We start from the raw sequence: 17,716 nt of genomic DNA on the forward strand, positions 1-17,716 counted from the left end.
ATTACAAGTCACAAATTGTACCCGCCAACCCACTCACATTCAATAACTATTGAAACAGTGGTGTGATTCGTCAATGAAAGATTATAATGTAGGGCCAGATTGTTTTTCCCGTATTGAACGTAATAGATACGTTCTTTACTTTGGGTTAGAGTTTTTACCCAGAAGTAAATTAACAGCAAACAATTTTTTGATTCCTCACATCAACAGGTCTCTGGACCACTTCAGTTTCAAACGTCAAAGGTGGTCTGGTATGTAAGGAGAGGTGTTGTAGTAGAAGATTAGGATGGAGAGCCAGTAGGCAATGAAATGCGGTAGCAAGGTTACTATAGCAGTTATAATAGAAATTTGATGGTCAGTCTGAATGTCATAGTGTAATATGTTGCATTTGGGATTTCCCATAAGATTTTGGATTGGTGTGTGATTTTATCAGTTTTCAATATTGGAATGTTCGGTTGAGCCCCACACTTCTGTCCCATTTATTAGTCCTATGCCTTTTAAATAATTTGTGAGTCAAGTCAAAGAGACTATGAAAAGGACCTAGTACACTCTCTTAGGGGAACCCATATTCAAGAAATACAGGAGTACAGGAAAAGAAGGCCTTTCCTTAATGAGTGCGAAAATGTCAATTTAGCAAATATGAATTAATAATTAAAAAATACAATACTGGGAGACTTATGTTTGAGTTTTCGTCGTCGGACGGATGCTTAAAGATAAGGAAGCTTGGGCAAAGGTATCTACCATTGTTAAAGGAATACTAATAAGAAAAAAGAAGGACTCGAATAATTGCAGGTAAGGTGGAAGAGTAGAAAAAGAAGGAAAGCCAAGTGTACGAGGCGCCATCCTGATGTAACGATGTTTGGCGGCTCCGGGATGGATATTTTACGCCTGAAGGGGAGGGGTTTTTTTTTAGTGGGTTGAGCCCCAAACAACCGACAGATCGTCGGAAGGCAATAATAAATATATCGATATGCTGTGTATTTTTCATGTCGATATTCACGCCTGATCGCGTAGAATTTGGAGCGCCATCTATTTGAAGTAGAATTGAGCGGGACCAAGTGAACCTAGTTTGTTTTTGTTTATGTTTGAGTTCTGGATAGCGTTACTGTGTAAAAAAATTTAGTTGTTGTTTTATTAATCTAAATCGTACATTTTTCTACTAGTTGAATTATATTTGTTATTACTGAAATATTAGTTTTCCGCAATAGTCTAATTTTAATTCAGAATGCACAATGAGGAGACCTGTGAGAATTCGAAACAAAGAACTTTTGAAAGAAAAGTGTGAAAATAATTTAAGTACTGAAAAAAATAACTTGGATCCTGTAGGTTCTACAGATGTCGTTCTTCCAGAAAATTCAATCACGTGCAACGAAAGAATCGTTCTCAAAGATCAGACAAATGTACTTCAAAGTGGGCAAGAGCTTGTAAGTAATACACCTTCATCGTCTACTTCTATTAAGTATAGTTTAAGAAGAACTAATTCTGTGGATTACAAAAAATTGTCCAATGGAATACATACAAAAGTTGTTTTTAAAGAAAAATTTAAAGATGATTCGAACTCTGTCAAACATGTTACTCCAAAGAGCACCAATAAAATCCTAAAATCAGTTTTAATTGATAAAATATCAGCTGATTACAAATCTAATGCAGAAAGTGAAGTGAAATCTGCTTTCAAAAATAGTAAACCTATTTATAACATTCACACAAACACTCCTAGAGCAAGGCAAAGTATGCCTGTTGAAAAAAAGTTAGCAATTTACGAATTTGAAGTAGATGAAAATGAACCTAAAGTGAAACAAAAGAAAAAAAGAATCAGAAAAGTAAAAGATAAAAATTTGAAAAAGGATCAAAATAAAATAACTACAAAAAACTTTGCCTCTTGTCTGAAAAAATTAAGACGTGAAGATCAAAAAAGAGTTTTGTCTACTAAAAATAAATCTATCTTGGGAAGTAGAACACCTGTTCCAGCACAAGAACTTAACACTGATGTGCAAGGTTCGCTGACAGGACAAAAAGATAACTTCAATAGCATGACATTCGAAGTGCCAGTATTATTTCATAACCATCAAGATGCTTCACCAGCTAAAACAAATAATTCTGCGCCCAAACCAGTCTTCAGCGCTATGAGTGATGATGAAGAGTTGGATAAAAGTGAAAAAGATCATTTAGACATAAATTTTTTCCCAAAGAGGTCTCATGATGTAAATGAAAAAAGTTTAAGATCGTCATTTTCGGATAATTTAAATTTCGATCATCAGATAAATGCTTCTACTCCTGTGAAATATAATCACTACAATAATACAGGAAATTCTAGTTCTATTGAAAATTGTTTTGGTTTTGATGAGCCCGAAGAATTTGAAGAACCATTAATATCTCCTATAAAAAATTCCTTAGAAAGGATCACCACCCATTCAGGAGATACAGTGCCTACTCCACATAGATTTTACCAAAAACAGGATAATGGTGAAAAGAAAGAAGAAATTCCGGTGTCTCAAGTGATCAAAATGTTAAAATATGGTACTGATGATGACAATAACTCAGGAAATAAAATTAGATCATCTTTTGGTAGTGTATCACCCATATTCAATGATCCAGCTGCTGAGAACGATAAAGAGAATATAAGAGAAGACAAATTTGAGAAAACTGTTAAACCTGTAAATATATTATTATTTCTTTTATCTTTGATCGATTATCTGTGTACTCTTGAAAAGTAACATAATCCTTGTTTTAGGCTCCTCGTCGATCCTATGAGAGACCATCCTTTCTAAGAAAGAAGAACAAGAGTTTTGAAGAAGATTCGGGAGGGGAATCAGATGAAGATAAAAAGAAAAAAACTTTTTTTCCGAAGAAAAAGCATGGACCAACAAAAAAAGAGGTTTGATTTTATTTCTTCCTCTGAAAGCAAAAGTATCTGAAGGATCGCAGCAAATCACAAAACTGTTGTTCGTTGGTATTTTCAGAATATCTAAGTGTTTTGTTAGTGTTGTAGCGTCAAAATTAGGGTGTTTTCTTCCGAAAATTAAAATTTCGAATTCTTTATAAAATAGTCACTCAGCTACGAGGATGGATCGATTTTAAGTTGATATGTAAAAAGAAATATGTATATTTATCCTAATCTATGGCTTTGCTTCTAACAGATGTGTTTCAGATAGTCATTTTCCATTTGCTGATAATCAAGAAATTGCAGTATACTCAATGATAGTATCTGGGCATTTGATAATTCTGATAGTATAGTGGCTTACAGTTATGAAGTGTCCATTTAAATGATTCCGTTAGTATAAAATGTTTTCCGAAAAGGAGGCCGGACTTCAAGAAAGTTTCCAAGGTTTTTGTCGTGGATACTGCCAGGGATCTCTATATCTGGCTCAATCTTTTGGAATGTTGTTTTAGACGGTTTTCTGGCAATGAACATTCAACTTGTATTCCACAGAGTGGTTTATGTTGACTTCCTTGATGAGAAAAAGGTCCAGTTAGATAGAAATGCCTTTGCAGTTTTCAATTACCGTGTTCAAAGAATAATTTGTACTGTTTTCTTGTTAGTTCATCTAGTTTTGAATTGTAGCCGTAATGAAATCGAAGTTATATGGGGCACGTTGTGGCGATCATTTTGATACCTCCTAATTATTGTACGACCGTCAAATCGGACTGGCCGCAACCGAATTGTTCCAAGCTTTTTGCAGATTGTTTGTGCCGCAAAATTAGAAAAGTTGTTAAGGAAAGTAAGAGGCCAGCCCAACTGGACGTCAATTAAGAATGGCTACCAATTTTTTTTAAACTTATTAAACTTTTCTCTTCACTAATCGTTTGTGCAGGAGATTCCCCAAGATTCATCGTTTGTGCCAAAATTGGCCATTCTTACTTGACATCAAGGTGGGCTGGCCACTTACTTTCTTTAATAAATTTTCTAATTTTGCGGCACAAATGAGGTGCAAAAAATCTTTGAAAAATTTGGTGGTGGCCAGTCCAACTTGACGGATGTAAATATTATTGGGAAATGAAAGAATATAAGTACGTATGTTTATTTTATGAAATTAGCGGGAGCAACATAGGCGCGAAGCGTGTGTAAGTAGTTGAATGTTTGTTATAAGTGAAAGTCATTTATTGACGGATTAAGGTGTGAACAGGTGAAACAAATATTCGTAGGTTTAATTTACTCTTTGGTGTATTGTATTAACAGTAAGTTAATTAGGGTTGTTGTTTTTTAAGCTGATAGTTGTAAGTCAGGGCTGCCGAAAGAGAGGCACGATCTGTGTTTCCCCGGCTTTGCAGGTGTAAGCATAGCTTTGTATTAATTAGTTAGCTGAGTTAATTTGTATGCCAAAAGTAAAGTAAGACAATGATTTAAATTTATTTATTAAAAATTTTGGTTTATTTATGAAAATAAATATATTTTTAGAAAGAAGAAATGCAGAAATGGATTAATGCATTCAATTCACAATGCCAGGAAGTAGAAAAATTCGACCTTGTGGTGGAGTAATACATCTGGCTAAAGAAGAAATCCAAAACCTTTTAGAAAGAGTAAGTGTTCTAAAAGAGTATCGTTACAATGATTAGATTTTGTTAGTTTTTTTTTCTACATATTTTAATATTAAGTTAATATAAAACTAATTTTGATCCTAATTTCGTGTCAACTACATCACCGTGTTTCATAAGCATCACCCTTGTGAGAATTGTTATTTTAATTATTTACGCGAGGAATAACATCTAATCAAATGTCAGTTGGTTCTGATTTGGAACTAGCAATTTAACATTCTTCTTTTAAGTGAATGTGTAAAGCCATTATTAATTTTACGAATGGCCCATCCATCACCTTCATTCCTGAGAACTAATTCCTAAATCTAAAGAGGGCCTATCTTATTACCTTCATTTTTCACATTATGAGTTATTCATAGTAAACTTGCCAAGTATAAAGCAAGATATAATATTGCCATAAACTTTCATTGTTGTAAATTTAGAATTGCCATTATTTTCTTCGAAAAGTTCAAAATCAAGAATGATGCTAATATCTGCTTTTGATAAATTTTACTGTATGTCTTAAGATAAAGGTATATCAAGACCTTAAGATAAAGGTCTCCAAGCGTATATCTCGTTAGTTCAGAAATTTATAAAGATGCAGAACCTTTTATGAAGACCGCGCTTAAGTTGTAACAAACACTAATACCTTCAGTTCATGAAGAAAAAATAAAAAATGAGAAGGCGTTTATGAAACTCAAGTACACAGGTAATAATCGATTATTCTTAAAACTAATTTCTAGGATAATATTTTATTAAATACCATAACTACTTTCTGAATTACTACTACAAAGAAAAAAAGAAGCAAGGTGAATATCCAAATCTAAAAAAGTTCAAGTAGCTTACTATTTTTATTTACTAATTTTTACTTCTTTAAATTATTCCTTTTTAAACCTTTTTATTATTTGAATATTTCTATTGTTACGGATTTTAAACAAGATTTTAATCATTTTTAAAAATAAATTTATTACAATTGTAAGCAAATGTGTTGGACATAAAGTGATTTAAGCTTGAGATCATTAACTACTTTTTTTTTATTAAGTGGTTGTTAATCCTGACCTTAAATTTTTTATAATTTTTAAAAAAATTCAAATTTTTAAAGACTGTATATAAAAGCTCTTTTTTTATTTTAATGATATACTTTTTTATATTTTTGAAATAAAATAAAGAAAGACCACTGCACAAGAGCTTTATGCTATGTATTTGTGATTGTATAAAAGCTTTATATTTTTAATATTGTTATTAAATTTAAACTTGATTTAAATAGCTTTTTTAATAACCTTCTTTCTGCTTATCCTTTAGATTTTTACTTCAAATATACTAAGAATGTTGGTGGGCGTAATATCAATGATTTTATCAAAGACAGTTTGCTTAACTTCGCCAGTTTCCTGACGTTCGCTCTTTTTAAAATTGGAAGAAAAATTTTCTCTTCAAATCTAATAAACCAAAGAAAATTGGAAAATATATTAAAGAACAAAAGTGAAAAATGTTATGATGGACAATCTTTGACTTTAACTGCCTTCTTCATTATTACCTTAACAACGTCCTTATCGTTCGTATTATTAAGTTTGAACAGGTGTCTCGAAAGTCAAGATGAGTTGAGGTGGGTGAATGTCTTGAAACGAACAGAAATATCTTCCTTTTTAGATATTAAATAAAGAATCTGGTTTCGATTATTTTTGGTGGGATAATGGCACTTGCTCTTGATCGGCGAGATTTACATATATATTATTTCTGGTCTCCCGAAGTTGAAAGATTTGGTAAAATTTCACCACATGTATCTATTTTAGTAACCTTACACAGTTACAAAACTTGTACAAAATAACAAAATATGCAATATACACAATAACATTTCATGCATTTCCGTTTATTTAAAATAAGAAAATATTTAAAACTCACAGAGAATAAACTGAAGATACGTGGTGTTTCAGAAATGCTCTGGTTCTGAACTTCGAAAAAAAAGATGAGCCATGAGAATGATGCAATATTATGAGATTTTGCTTTTCAAAATAAGTAATAAAATGAAAAAGATACGTATTAGAGAAAAACAAAATGTATTATTGGTGGAATTATATTATTAAAGAATTACTCCACATTAATCGAAACTTTTTTTATTAAAATAAATTCAAGACAAAAATGGAAATAATTACTAAATTAATAAAAGTTTTGTATCAGGAGAACATACAAATATATATTTATCTCTTTCTCTTCTGAATCACCAGAGAAAATAAATTTCATGAGTTCTTATATATAATAGTCCATTTCTACCTGAAAATGAAAGTAACCAGTAAAGTAAAAACTAGTTACCTATTTATTTTGGTAAAATTCTATTAAAGTAATTTATTATGCATCAACAAGGAACATTATTTTTATTACACTAAGGAATTTTAATAAAAAATTAACATAGCAATTACATAAAAAAGTTTCGCATTTCCTTCTTTGTTCCCATTTATCTTTCCTCTTCTGAATCATCAGAGAAAATAAGATTCATGAGCTCTTTGATATAACCCATTTCTTCCTGAAAATGAAATTTGGAATTTTTTTTTTTTTTCTAATAAATTGAAATACGCTAAGTTAAATATTCCCTAGAGAAAAAAGTGAATCGGTGACTGGTGGAAAGTGCAGTGTGTGCCCAAAAACTTAGGGGTTGTTCCATTTTCTGTATTATTGGTAGACAATAATCACTGACGATTGCTGCAACTCGAAAACAGGATAATTTAAGAAAAAATAAATAAATAATGAAAAAAAAAGGTTTCTGACGGGTTAAAATAAACAATATCTTGGCTAGCATCCAACTCAATAAGTTCCAAATATCTAGATTAAGTCAAACGGCCGCACTAGGAATATTTCAAGAAATAGTCGATTTCAAGAATTGTGTCAAAGACTACTACTATTAACTGTACATCGTTGAAACTTAATTAAGGTTACATTCTAAACGGTCATTTCGGACCTGTTAATGTTTTTGACCAGAAAAGACCCGCCTACATCCGCCATTTTTCTATTTTATTTAACCAATTTTGCAAAAAAAAAAAATACTTTATTTCCAAATAACTTATTTCATATTTTGTTACCGATTAAATCGGCACCATTAAAACAATTTTAAAATCCCCAATAAAATACATTTAAAGAGGAAATGGGGCTGCAAGTGGATATTCCCAAGGCATTTTGAGTACACTAATGTCAGGAGAAGTACGTCAAGACGATTTTTCTCCCAAACGTCTTCCCGCATCACAACAGTTGACATCAGACTTATTAAAAAATGTAACATCATTTTAGAGACTTTGGATGAAGTGGACACAAAACTGATGTCAAAAAATTTGAAAATTTTGCAAACAGGCAGCAAAACTTTACAGTCGAATTGTATGGATGGTACCCAATGATTCCGACAATGTTTAAGATATTGAGACATGGCGCCACAATAATTGACCTTGCTCTACCTGCCTATTGGCCAACTATCGGAAGAGGCGGCTGAGGGTCGAAATAAACACTTCTGTGCTTATAGGCAGATAATTCGAGAAAGTTTTCGCTAGAAAACTGTAATAGGGATATTTTAAACACTTATTCTAAGTTATGATCCTTTGCTAAACAGTGCAAGAAAAAGACTCCAGAAAAAAAGTCAACCTTTATCTGGTGAGACTCTTGCTACCGCAAACGTTGGACGTACCAAATAATAATAATAATAATGAAGGCGAGGATGCATCCAGTGAAAACGAATCTGATTAATATGATTTTTTTTTTCTTTTAATTTCAAGGGTGACCGATTGTTTTAATACAATATTATGACTATATACTGTTATTTATTATATATCAAATCGATAAAAATCACGAGATAATTTTGTGCAACTTTTGAACTGAAGTACTCTGTGCGCCGTTAAAGTTACCGGACTTAAACCTCAATAAAGAAGTATTCCCGTGTAACTAATTACCACAGAATTACTGAAGAAGGCAAATAGAGCTACATTTAGTAGGATTCAAGAGTGTTAATAATTTTTCTGGTAATTTTGAGTAGATTTAACGACTAACTGCATGAATTGTTTCCTACATGAATGCCATGTAGTCGAACTCATTGAAAATTTGGCGAACTCTTCTTTTAAAAATCAGGTAAAAATGTTTTCACTATCACAAAAAAAAAAAAAAAAAAATACACTGTACATTCTGGCCTCAAAACACAAAGAACTATGAATCGCTATCACACACAAATACTGGTATAGGGAATACTTAACAAAAAAACCTATAAATTAACCTGTGTGAAAGATAGATCATGCAGGATTATAAGTACTGAACAGATTAATAACCCCAATAAGCAATGGATAATTTTTAAATATTAAAAAATTATTTAAACATGAAATTCAAAATAAAACAATTATTCTTACACGAAATGCATCATCATGTTGATATTGTTGAAGTAAATATGTTAATGATGATCTCAGTTTTAATTCTGGCCTTCGGCACTCAACCTGGGCAGGTGTATAACTTTTTGAGATGGTAAGTAAGGTTGATATAATATGTTCATGAACAGGACTGTGCTCGTTGTGAATAAGAGCCACAAGTTGTTCAACAAACCCCATATTGAAGACATCACCTGTTAATGTAATCAAATTTTTACTGATCACTGAAATTTTATACGAGTAGTTTATGAAAATATTAAAAGTAATATTTATTTAATTGGTCAATTGCAATAACTTATATAGGTATACAAAGGAAAAGGGAGATGGTCCTCAAAATATACCAACAAATATTAATTGGATCCTACGTATTAATGAGCTCCTTCCGTAGAGACAAGAATATGATTGAAACCAACAGTAACATAACTAATATCTACTTATATCTACTTTCTAATAGAAAAAAAGGTCGTAATCTTCAGAGATTAATCAAATCTCTTGAAAAATCGGTCAATTTTTTATATTACGGAACCTATTTGATTAAAAAAATGATAAATAAAACATTGATTCCAACCTTCTAACAGTAATACTGTATCAAATCTGATTCACAGAATACCCAAAACCAAAACCAGTTATTTTATCAGAAACATTACTCATTCAAAAATGAAAGAATTCTCAAAATTATTGCATCTTCAGGATTTTGGCGAACATTCTTTCGAATTTTCAGCTTAAAAATTAAAACAACTTCCCTTAAACCCCTAATACTCAGACAAATGCACATAGCCTGCGTAAAACTGACTTTTTTTTTTGTTCCAATGCCGTTTGTCATTGGCGTTCTGCCATTAGACGTCTCGTAGCCCAATATATTTTAGCGAGAGCTCGTCAGTCAAATGGAACAGGCCCTCGCACACAAAAAGATGGTCACCTGTCATGTGCCCTTCCCCGCACAGCACACAGTGCAGGTTGTCACCTATCCCGATTTTAAATAAGTGTGCCTGCAGGTAATCATGTCCGGCAGTCAAGCGAAAACAGGCCACCGCCACGCCACGAGGAAGGTTATTTGGCAACACATTGTCCCTCAAGTCAGACATGTGTTTACCCTCTGATAGTGTGGTGTGCAGCTCCGCCGTTCTCTTTTTGCCTTTTGCCCGGCAGATTCGTCTTGTTTGTCAGCTTCCTCATTCCCGCTGAGGCCACAATGGCTGGGTGTCCATTGCAAACCACCCTCACATTCCTCTCGATGAGATCGACTAATTATTTTACGACATTCAATTATATCGTAAGAGTCGATTGCAGCCCAAGAAGTCGGTGCCATTATCGCGGCTTGCAAATCGATTAAAAGGACTTCATTCCTAATCGTCATATTCACAATGTTTTTTAGGGCTAAAAGGACCGCTCTGACTTCTCCATCAAAATTAGAGGTCACTCTTCCCACAGGCTCCGCCACACTGAAAGCGGAAACACCTGCGCCAGCACTACCACTGGCATCTACTGAGACCCATCCGTATACACATGCAGCCTAAGGCTGTACGGGTATCTATTATGGATAGTATGGCTTTTAACTCATAAGCTGGCGTTTCTTCTTTTTTAACATCTCTGATGAGATGCAGTAATCCTTCGGTAAGGTGCCTTTGACGTATCTCAGCGGAAATAACTGTCTTTCGCCTGCTGGTATAGCTTTCGAAGTTGCTATCTAGTTCTCTAACATCCTGTTTTTTTCTAAATGAAAACAAACTGTAACCGAGACCTTTAAAAATATCCCATCACTGAACTGTTTAACTGAGACCCATGATTGGTTATTAACACAATCCTAATTATGTGCGAAGCCTTCTAAAAGTGTTTGAAATATTGTAAATACTTTTACTTAATAAATAAGGCCTTATCTTTCTTTAAGGACAATGAGATGTTCAGCTAAATACCAAGTTTTCAAAAAACCTTCAATTTTACTCATTTTATTTAAGACAAAGTTCTCACTTCCAATTTGACTTGTCTCCCAAAAAACTTCCTTCTGAACTATTTGAGTTTTTAAAATATCATCATTTGACTTAGTGCGTGGTTATGTTTTATAATTAGATTATTGAGTTTTTGAAAGTTTATTTTACACTTTGTTGCGGTTCTACACAAGGAATGAGTTCAAGTAATTTTGTTTCAAACTTATTCTCTGGCCATCACAACCCTTGAAGGGCCTAGACTCAGCCACTCCAATATTGTGTTTGAACTAGTAGATAATAGAAGTGACATCAATTATATTGTAAATTTAATAACACGTTTATTTAATTATTACCTATTATTTCTGGATGTTGAAATAAAATTGACGACAAGAAAAAAGTAGATTTATTTCTTAGTCTTTCGATAGGTGATTGCATTGCTCTTAAGACTACTGAAAATCCATCTAGTCGCAAAAACTCTTTTAATCCCTGTTGACAATCTCGAACAACACCTATAACCAAAAATGAATTTTTCAGTCAAGCCCTCCTGTATAAGAGAACGTAAACTCATTAGGGGCATTATTTCCAATATTAAAACCGTCCGATAGGACAGTTTTATTTAAATGCCCATTAATTTTTTTTAAAAAGAGTTCCACTAGAATCTATTGTGTAATTCTGAGTATCTACTAAATGGTAAAAACTCATGTCACAAGAAAACCTAACTACATAGATCGTGGTAAGAGAAAGTCGTGTGTGTGTGATTGTGTTGAGTGCATATTAGATGTAAAATATTGGATGTAAAGTTAATAACCATGGTAAATGGGCCAAAAATTACCTACAAAACCCCGATCGCATTCGGCTTGTTAGAGAGAAATGTAATATTAAAAACACGACTAAGGCTCGATGGGTTAGCGATCAAGTAATTCTTGGAAATCTCTTCTTTTTCAAAGTACGTAATTTGCTGTGCTAACCCATCGGTCTTTAATTAATATCTCTATAGTGAGTTTATCCACCATATCTCTGGAACGGAAAATCGAACAAATTCCAAAATTGATATTTCGTTAAAGTAACGCCATGGGAAGCGACAATAAATTTTTGATCAAAATAGATTCTCCAGAAGTAACACTCGGCTGAATAGAGTTTTCACTATTTTTAAGAAAACTACTTCTACGTTTTCTTTAAAATTCATATAAATATAACTCACTATTAGTTCTACATCTACTATAAGAAACATTTTTCTGGAATAATTCGATTAAGGGCACTTTTAGGGGAGGGGTAGTTAAGCAGTCCGGTAGAATGTCAGTTCGCTGACATATAACTTACTCTTTACGGTAGACTACTCTTTACTGAACAAATATTTTGCAAATGAAAGTGGCCAGAAAAAGGGTCTGCGACATCTAATAAATTCTAAACAAAATTTATGAAAATTTAATGCAGTAAAATTACAGAAATGATATCAATTGTAATAAAATGACAATTAAACACATGCTTTTTGAACTGAAGTATTAAATAAATGATGTGTACTTGCTAATTTGCGTACCTTTAGTCGTTTAATCAATCCTTATACTTGACTTTTTAAACTGCAATTTTTGTTAAGAAGTTATGCCTATGCATGGAGTACGTGATCATACCGAACCAAAAGTCGGCACCACAGCAGTCGTTGCAAAAATATACACATATAATAAAATAAATAACAATAAAAAAATTCAACTAACTCACTTGATACAGCAAAAAATGCTTTCGTCCGACATTTTTCATCAGGATCTTTGTCAACCATATTAAGTAATGACTCTAGGAAGAGGTGTTTAACAACATACTCTTGACAAAATGGATTATTCTGTGTACACTGAGCGATAACGTCACACATTCGCCATCTGATTCCACTACAGCAACTGGATAAACAGGCTGGCACAACATCAAATCCGCCTAATTTACAGAAATCTGAAGAAAAAGTAATTGTTCAGATACTACAATGCTTTGTAAAGCCACAAAAAAAAAAGAAAGAAAATGGAAAAGTTACTAGAAACGATGGGCTCAAATTTAAACTTTAGTAAATGATTAGGATACCTTAGAGAGGTGATAACTAAGACGCTTTGTGGAGCTATTACAAAGACTGATGGCACCCCAAGTTGTTGTTTGCCATGTTTTAATAAATATCTTAAATAATATAATCTTATGTTTTCTTTATGTAAATAAAACATCTCTTTTTAGTACTAAAACCTATGATTTAAAAAAAGTAAAAAAGTTTGCTTGATTTTTTTTTAAATAAAACTACTCTTGCGAGTTATGGACGTTGGGAGCAGTCCTACTTTGCGCTTGCAATAAAATGACCTCTAACAGAAGTCAGCTATCAAGAGTGTTAGAGCTCTAAAAGTTACATTTTTGTATTGTCGTGGCTTTTTAAAATCGTATTATATAATCTATGCAACAACTATTATAACTCACTTATATTATTCATGTAAGTGTCAGAATAGTTTACTATTCGTAAACACTAATATGAATAGTAAAATCTAAATTCATATTTGATAATTTAATTATAACTTAATAATTGAAATTATTTCAGAAATAAAAAATATCACTTCTAAATCAAATTCCGACAATTTGTAAATTAAACTTTGATATCAAAAACCAAAACCATTTTGCATAAAATAAGATTCACTTGCCATTTGCACAATCTATATTGTCCACACGATCTGCTATGATATCAAGTGCACTTTCATATGAAGAGTAATCCTCATCTGTAGACTGATATTTTTGAAGTGTTGCAATCGCTTCTGCAAGTTCCTTTGTTACATCTTCAGTTAACGATTGAAGGGCTTCTTCCAAAAATAGTTTTCGCTTTTAATTACAGATTTTAATTATTATTATTTTTAAATGTAATAAAACAGTGTAAAATAAATTAAATTCTTAGAAATAATACCTCTAAGGTTAAGTTATCTTGAATTTCTTGGGTTTCATGTGGTTGAGAAGGCCCAGCTTCGATCGAATATCTCACTAAATCTTGGAGATTTCGAGGTTGTCTCGGCTGGGGTACATCATCTTCCATCCTTCTGTCCCCAGAACCTTCCATCCTACTGTCACCAGACGACATGTTCGTGCTTTACATGGTATATGCCCACATTGGAAATACTATTTAAATGAAAACAAAAGTCACATATGGGAAGGTTATTTTGATAATTTATAACCATGCTCAGCCAATGATGTTTTGGGAACTGATTTTGTGGGGGTAAGTTAAATAAAGATTTGATTAAAACCAAATGATAATATGGACTCTATTAGCTGTAGAAAATGTCTGGAGAATTCGCAGTGCAATAAATTAAGAGCATTAGATTTTGGAAACATTTCATTCTTTACAATTCATATTTCATTACACAATGTCTGAGTTTGCCTTTAAAAGATTTAAGGAATTACATCACAAATTAGGACGTACTTTTCTGACGCTTATTAGTCTTTTTTAATGTTCTGAAGAACTTCATGTTTGGACATTGGTTGCTTGCAGACAAATTTAACGTTTTAAATGCACAACAATAACAAAATATTCTCGGTAATGGTAAATATTACGGCAGGACGCAGTTAACAGAACAATTCTCACAAAGTGACTATTTATTTTTATATTACTCTTCTATTAACGTATGAAGCATTTTTACTTTTACTTAAGGTCTCTGACATTCTGCTAAAAAAAAGAACTTCGCAGTAAATAGTTTCTGCAAAAGTATCTTACTTTTTGTAACATGTATTTATTGCCGATAATCATTGATACTCTCTTTCGCTTTTAATAGTTAGCAAAATAACTAAAGGGCTCATTTTTATTGTGTTTTGTCATTTTAATACATTTTTGGATCATGGTGGAACTTGTAACAGTGTTTACTACTAGCAATCTACACACAGCAAAAAAATTAAAGGGCCACTGGAACAAGCCCACAGTACAACCTGTTTAGAAGAATAAGGCTGACAACACTGTATTGTAAGTGCAGAGAAGAGAGTTGATAGTGGTAGGGAAAAGAAGTTATGCCAATGTATGAGATCATTTTTACAAAAGTCAAAATTTAAAAAAATTTGATACAGAAAAGTTTGAAATTCTTTTTGATTATATGTTCAGTATTCGGATTGCCACTGTGAGCTTGAATAACAGCATGCATACGTCTTGGCATGCTCATTATTAGGCACCTGATGTTTTGTTGTGTAATTCTTTCTCATTTTCTCTTAGGACTTGTTCCAGCTGGGGTAATGCCCGTGATTGCGAATGTTTTGCCCCAGCTAGTCCCATAAGTGTACAATCGGATTCAAATCCGGGCTCAAGCTTGCCAGCCTAGAGTCTGAATGTTATTGGCATTTATGAACTCACGTACGACATTTGCAGTATGGGGTGGGCACCATCTTGCATGAAAATGAATTGATCACCACCAGTAAGTGCTCTTCCGCGGACGTAGGTTCGTAACACTTCATTGATGTACCGCTGAGCGGTCAAACTTCCATTTGCGAACACAACCAAGTTACTTTTGTCGGTGAAAGAAATTCCTGCCAAAACCAAAATTGATCTGCCACCAAATGGAGACATTAGTTGTAGTGCACAAGGGAGAAAACGTTCGTTTCCTCGCCTCCATACTCTCATTCGTCCATCATTTCTGTACAGAGTAAATTTGGACTCATCAGAGAAGAAAACTTTCCTCCATTGCTCGCTGTGCCAATTGCGATGGTGCCTGGCAAACAGATTTCTGGCGATTTTATGCCTTCTGGTCAACCGTGGCACTTTTATCGGGCACCTGGAACGCAGGCCACCTTTCCTCAACGCATTACGAACGGTTTGAGGAGAAATCATGGTTCCTGTGGCGTGCCTGAGGTTACTTTGAATAGCAGGTGAGGTGGTTTGGCAATTTCTGAGGGTTTGTAGCCGCATGAATCAGTCCTCATTTAATGAAGTGGATCTTGGCCGGCCCTACTCCGGTTGTCTCGTGGTATCTCCCCCGTAATACAGAATGACTCAATCCCAATCGCCGGCCTACTTCCCGCACTCCCTGGCCTTCCTCAATTAATGTTACAGTCCTACAAACGTCAAATTCGGAAAAATGCCGCCTTAAACCTTGCAGGAGTTCCATAACACATAAAACAATAGTAAAAACTGCACGTCGCAACGTTTAAGACTGAAAGAGATAGAGTAGAAATAGCCCCATATCGGTCAATTTGGACAAAGTTCAAGATAAGAAGGAGAAAAATGGTCAAAGAGAACAACAGCCTCTTGAGACAGGTCTGAGGGTTTATCTTAATCCTAACCACAATTATATCTCTTCAAAACATGTTCCAGAGTGCACTCATTGACGTGGAAGAACGTCAACAAAAGCCGGGACGCTCGGTCTCGGTTTAAGGTCCAGGCGTGCTGTCCTTTGATTTTCTTTTCTATAATCTCTACCTCACTAAAGCTCACTGATTGTTGAAACTAATAAATAATTTTGTTATTTATTACGAAGGATGCCATCGAATTTGGTTATAATTCACCAACACTAAACTTTTTTTTATTGTTTTAGCTTTTTTATTAACTGCATTACTTTGGGAGTCTCAAAGAACATGGTAAGGTTTAAGTGAGTCTTAAAATTACTTTCATCTGGAAGAATATCTTTATGTGACCTAAATCCTCGTACTGCAATTAAATAGATTGAAAATAAAAATATTTTAAAAAAACTTTTTTTCAGGCATTCAGAAATTTTTTCATAGATAAATTAGCATTCAATAAGAATGAAAGTCAAGACTATTCTGACCAAAATAACGCATTATATGTTTTCCTCAAAACAGTGAAAAAGCAATATCCAAATTTACTTAACAAGTTGCATAAAGAAATCAAAACTTTAGTCCCGGAAGAAGAAAATGAATTTGCCGCTACCAATGATACCATTTGTGACGAAAATCCTAGTAATACAACTTCCATTGATTTTGATGAAAAAAATAATTCTAAATTACCTATTACCTTAGAAAAAGTTGTAAATATCGAATTTGAAAATGAAGTACGCACTTCAACAGAGATTTCAGAATATAAAAGTATTGAAGCAACTTTTACAAGGCAAAAACGTAAGAAAATAATTGAAAATACACTTGAAGGAGGCGACGAGAAAAAGATATCATCAGTATACACTACTAAGAAGAGCGCAAATTTCTTTGATACTCGAAATAGACCCAAAAATAAAATCCAATCATATAGAGCCAACCACACAAAAAAAGAGGAAAAACTTCGAAGCAAATATAGAAAAATAAGGTTTTCTAATAATGCAAATCGATTAGAGAAGCGCCTAAAACGGAAAAATATCAAAAATAAAGGAAATATACTTCAAAGTAAAATTAACCATCTAAGAAAGCCGACTGACCATTCAAATTTCCAAAAGCAACAGTGTTACAAAAATTTCTCAGTATTAAACTATTATATTAACGAAACTGACGCAAATAATAGCCGTTGGAATAAAGTCATTGGTACTCATCAACAACAATTAGGAAAAAATCAAAGGAACCTAAAAAATTATATACTTACTGATTAGAGTGATCTGACTTGTATTAAAAAGGATGTACTTGATGCTTGAGATGTATAAATTACTTATGTATCTACAACATTCCAACAAATACAGAAAGTAAAAACAAATCGATACAATTTGCTAAAAAGTGAAAAATAATATCCAAATAGAAATGAATGCAAATAAATTTTGATATTGTTTCACAAGTGCAATTTTTTAATAATGAATATTCAACCTTTATGACTAATAATAAAATCTTATATTAAATATTATTTAGAAAAAAATCAATTTTTGTGTCCCGACATTAATAATTTTTAATGTCGAAAAGTGAGTGACTAAATCTCAATTACTCAAAAAAACGACATTAAGGATCTAAGTTGGAAATCGTAACCTGAAACTGATC

The 17,716-nt window shown here is 33.0% G+C and overlaps 3 protein-coding genes across 5 annotated transcripts; 2 read left to right on the top strand and 1 right to left on the bottom strand.

Moving 5' to 3' along the window:
- The first annotated feature begins 1,015 nt into the window (after positions 1-1,015).
- On the top strand, positions 1,016-6,776 carry dmt (dalmatian). Of its 3 annotated transcripts, none has more exons than XM_074122370.1 (4): positions 1,016-2,651; positions 2,729-2,872; positions 4,394-4,515; positions 6,441-6,776. In XM_074122370.1, exons 1-3 carry the CDS (start codon positions 1,230-1,232, stop codon positions 4,472-4,474), a joined length of 1,647 nt encoding a protein of 548 aa, XP_073978471.1. In that variant the 5' UTR covers positions 1,016-1,229; the 3' UTR covers positions 4,475-4,515; positions 6,441-6,776. The 3 variants fall into 3 exon arrangements, with proteins under 3 accessions (XP_073978471.1, XP_073978470.1, XP_073978469.1); XM_074122369.1 differs by lacking the exon at positions 6,441-6,776 and adding an exon at positions 5,812-5,976; XM_074122368.1 differs by lacking the exon at positions 6,441-6,776 and having other exon boundaries at positions 4,394-5,773.
- On the bottom strand, positions 6,605-14,695 carry LOC141451186 (hsp70-binding protein 1). The gene is made up of 7 exons (XM_074122386.1): positions 13,740-14,695; positions 13,483-13,657; positions 12,539-12,760; positions 11,176-11,331; positions 8,883-9,091; positions 6,924-7,027; positions 6,605-6,777 (listed from the first exon to the last, which is right to left on the bottom strand). Exons 1-6 carry the CDS (start codon positions 13,908-13,910, stop codon positions 6,959-6,961), a joined length of 1,002 nt encoding a protein of 333 aa, XP_073978487.1. The 5' UTR covers positions 13,911-14,695; the 3' UTR covers positions 6,605-6,777; positions 6,924-6,958.
- Positions 13,906-17,519, top strand: LOC141451188 (uncharacterized). Its single transcript, XM_074122388.1, has 3 exons — positions 13,906-14,045; positions 16,342-16,384; positions 16,507-17,519. The coding sequence occupies exons 1-3, from the start codon at positions 13,957-13,959 to the stop codon at positions 17,338-17,340; spliced, it is 966 nt and encodes a 321-aa protein (XP_073978489.1). The 5' UTR covers positions 13,906-13,956; the 3' UTR covers positions 17,341-17,519.
- Positions 17,520-17,716: the final 197 nt, after the last annotated feature.

Source organism: Rhodnius prolixus, unplaced genomic scaffold (genome assembly GCF_049639745.1).
Source record: "Rhodnius prolixus isolate KJV_2025 unplaced genomic scaffold, Rpr scaffold_8, whole genome shotgun sequence".
In the NCBI taxonomy this organism is placed as follows: Eukaryota; Metazoa; Arthropoda; class Insecta; order Hemiptera; family Reduviidae; genus Rhodnius; species Rhodnius prolixus.